The 1,400-nt window shown below is 21.6% G+C and overlaps 1 protein-coding gene across 1 annotated transcript, besides 4 other annotated features; it reads right to left on the bottom strand.

The window, feature by feature from the left end:
• EDI_157270 (uncharacterized protein) lies at positions 1–618 on the bottom strand (the record flags this gene model as incomplete). The annotated part of the gene is made up of 1 exon (XM_001739879.1): positions 1–618. A coding segment is annotated over one exon (618 nt), but the record flags the coding sequence as incomplete, so codon positions are not given.
• Positions 619–633: 15 nt separating this feature from the next.
• Positions 634–771: a microsatellite.
• A 290-nt stretch (positions 772–1,061) lies between these two features.
• Positions 1,062–1,137: a sequence feature (AT_rich).
• Positions 1,138–1,214: a microsatellite.
• Positions 1,215–1,227: 13 nt separating this feature from the next.
• Positions 1,228–1,307: a sequence feature (AT_rich).
• The last annotated feature ends 93 nt before the right edge of the window (positions 1,308–1,400 follow it).

The raw sequence follows: 1,400 nt of genomic DNA, 5'->3' as shown, positions 1-1,400 counted from the left end.
AACTATTTTAACATCTGATGTTTCATTTTTTGAAAATTGTATAAATCTTAATAAACGAACTCGAGTACTAAAATTTTCTGTATTTGGATCTTTCCAATATCCAAAGAAATAACTCCATATATTTCTAAATTGTTTTTCTAATGAAAGAAGTTTAACTAATGAACTCCATTGATTAATCATTGTTTTATATGCAACATCAAATACAGTTTCATTTTTTATTGCTTTAATATTATCTCCAATAATTTTTAATCTTCCTACCATTTTATCTGCTAATTTCTCTGTTAATTGATCCATCCATCCACAATATAAATAAAATGTTATCATCACATCTGCAATGAAAATATTTGCTACAATTGTTTCATATGTTAATTCTTCTTGATTACTTGATGTTATTTTTACTACTTCTCCTAACATATTTGCAGACTTAGATCGAATAAATACAATTATACGTCTTAATGCACTTGCATAATTCTCATCTTCATGAAGTGAAAAAACATCTGACTCTTTTGGATTATTTTGAATGGCAACTCCTCTTTGTGCTGCATTTAATACTAACTGATGTAATTCTGTCAGTTCTACTGAAAAAATTTCTGTTTGTTTCAAATCAATAACATCCATTTCTGTTATTCATAGTTTTCTCTTTTGTTTTCTTTTCTATTTCTTTCTAACTAATTATAACTCTTTTTATTATTTCTTTATTCTTTCCTTATTCTTTTTTTACCTAACTTGAAATACAATCCCTTTTTTTTCTTTTTTTCCTTTTTTGTTTTTAATCACTTCATCTCATTAACTCTGTTGAAACAATAAAAAGTAATTAAATAAGTATAAAAAGAAATATTTGGTATTTGTTAAAGGATAGAAGGAAATAGGAGTGATAAAAGAGTATTTAAAATAAAGATTATGGAGTGTGGTTGGTTTTGATAGGATGAGTGTTGTATGAGAAATATATGGATTAAGACAAATGTAATGAAATCTTGATGAAAGTAATTTTAGGATTAATTAATATAAATTCAGGGAATTATGAAATTACTTACAAGAAAATGAATGAAGAAAAATTGATGTTTAATTTATTATTTATTATTTTTGTATAATTTTTATTTCTTTTCTTCAAAACATTTTATTATATTTAATTAATTATTTTATTTCATTTCTTTTATTATTCTTTTTTTTATTTTCATTTTTATTTTTTATTTATTATCATTTCTTGTTTATTTAATTCATTTCTTCTTATTTTTCATTATTTTTCATTATTTTTCATTATTTTTTTGTTGAAGTTTTAATATTTTATTCAATATTAATATTAATAACATGTGTATTTATTATCAATTTTATTCTTTTCTCTATTTCTTTGATAAATTTTTGTAGTGTATTGATTGATATTATTTCATAATGATATTCTT

The sequence above is a fragment of the Entamoeba dispar genome, genomic scaffold (genome assembly GCF_000209125.1).
Source record: "Entamoeba dispar SAW760 scf_1105229462519 genomic scaffold, whole genome shotgun sequence".
In the NCBI taxonomy this organism is placed as follows: Eukaryota; Evosea; order Mastigamoebida; family Endamoebidae; genus Entamoeba; species Entamoeba dispar.
The sequence above is the reverse complement of the archived record's forward strand: the minus strand, read 5'-3'. Positions and strand labels throughout refer to the sequence as shown.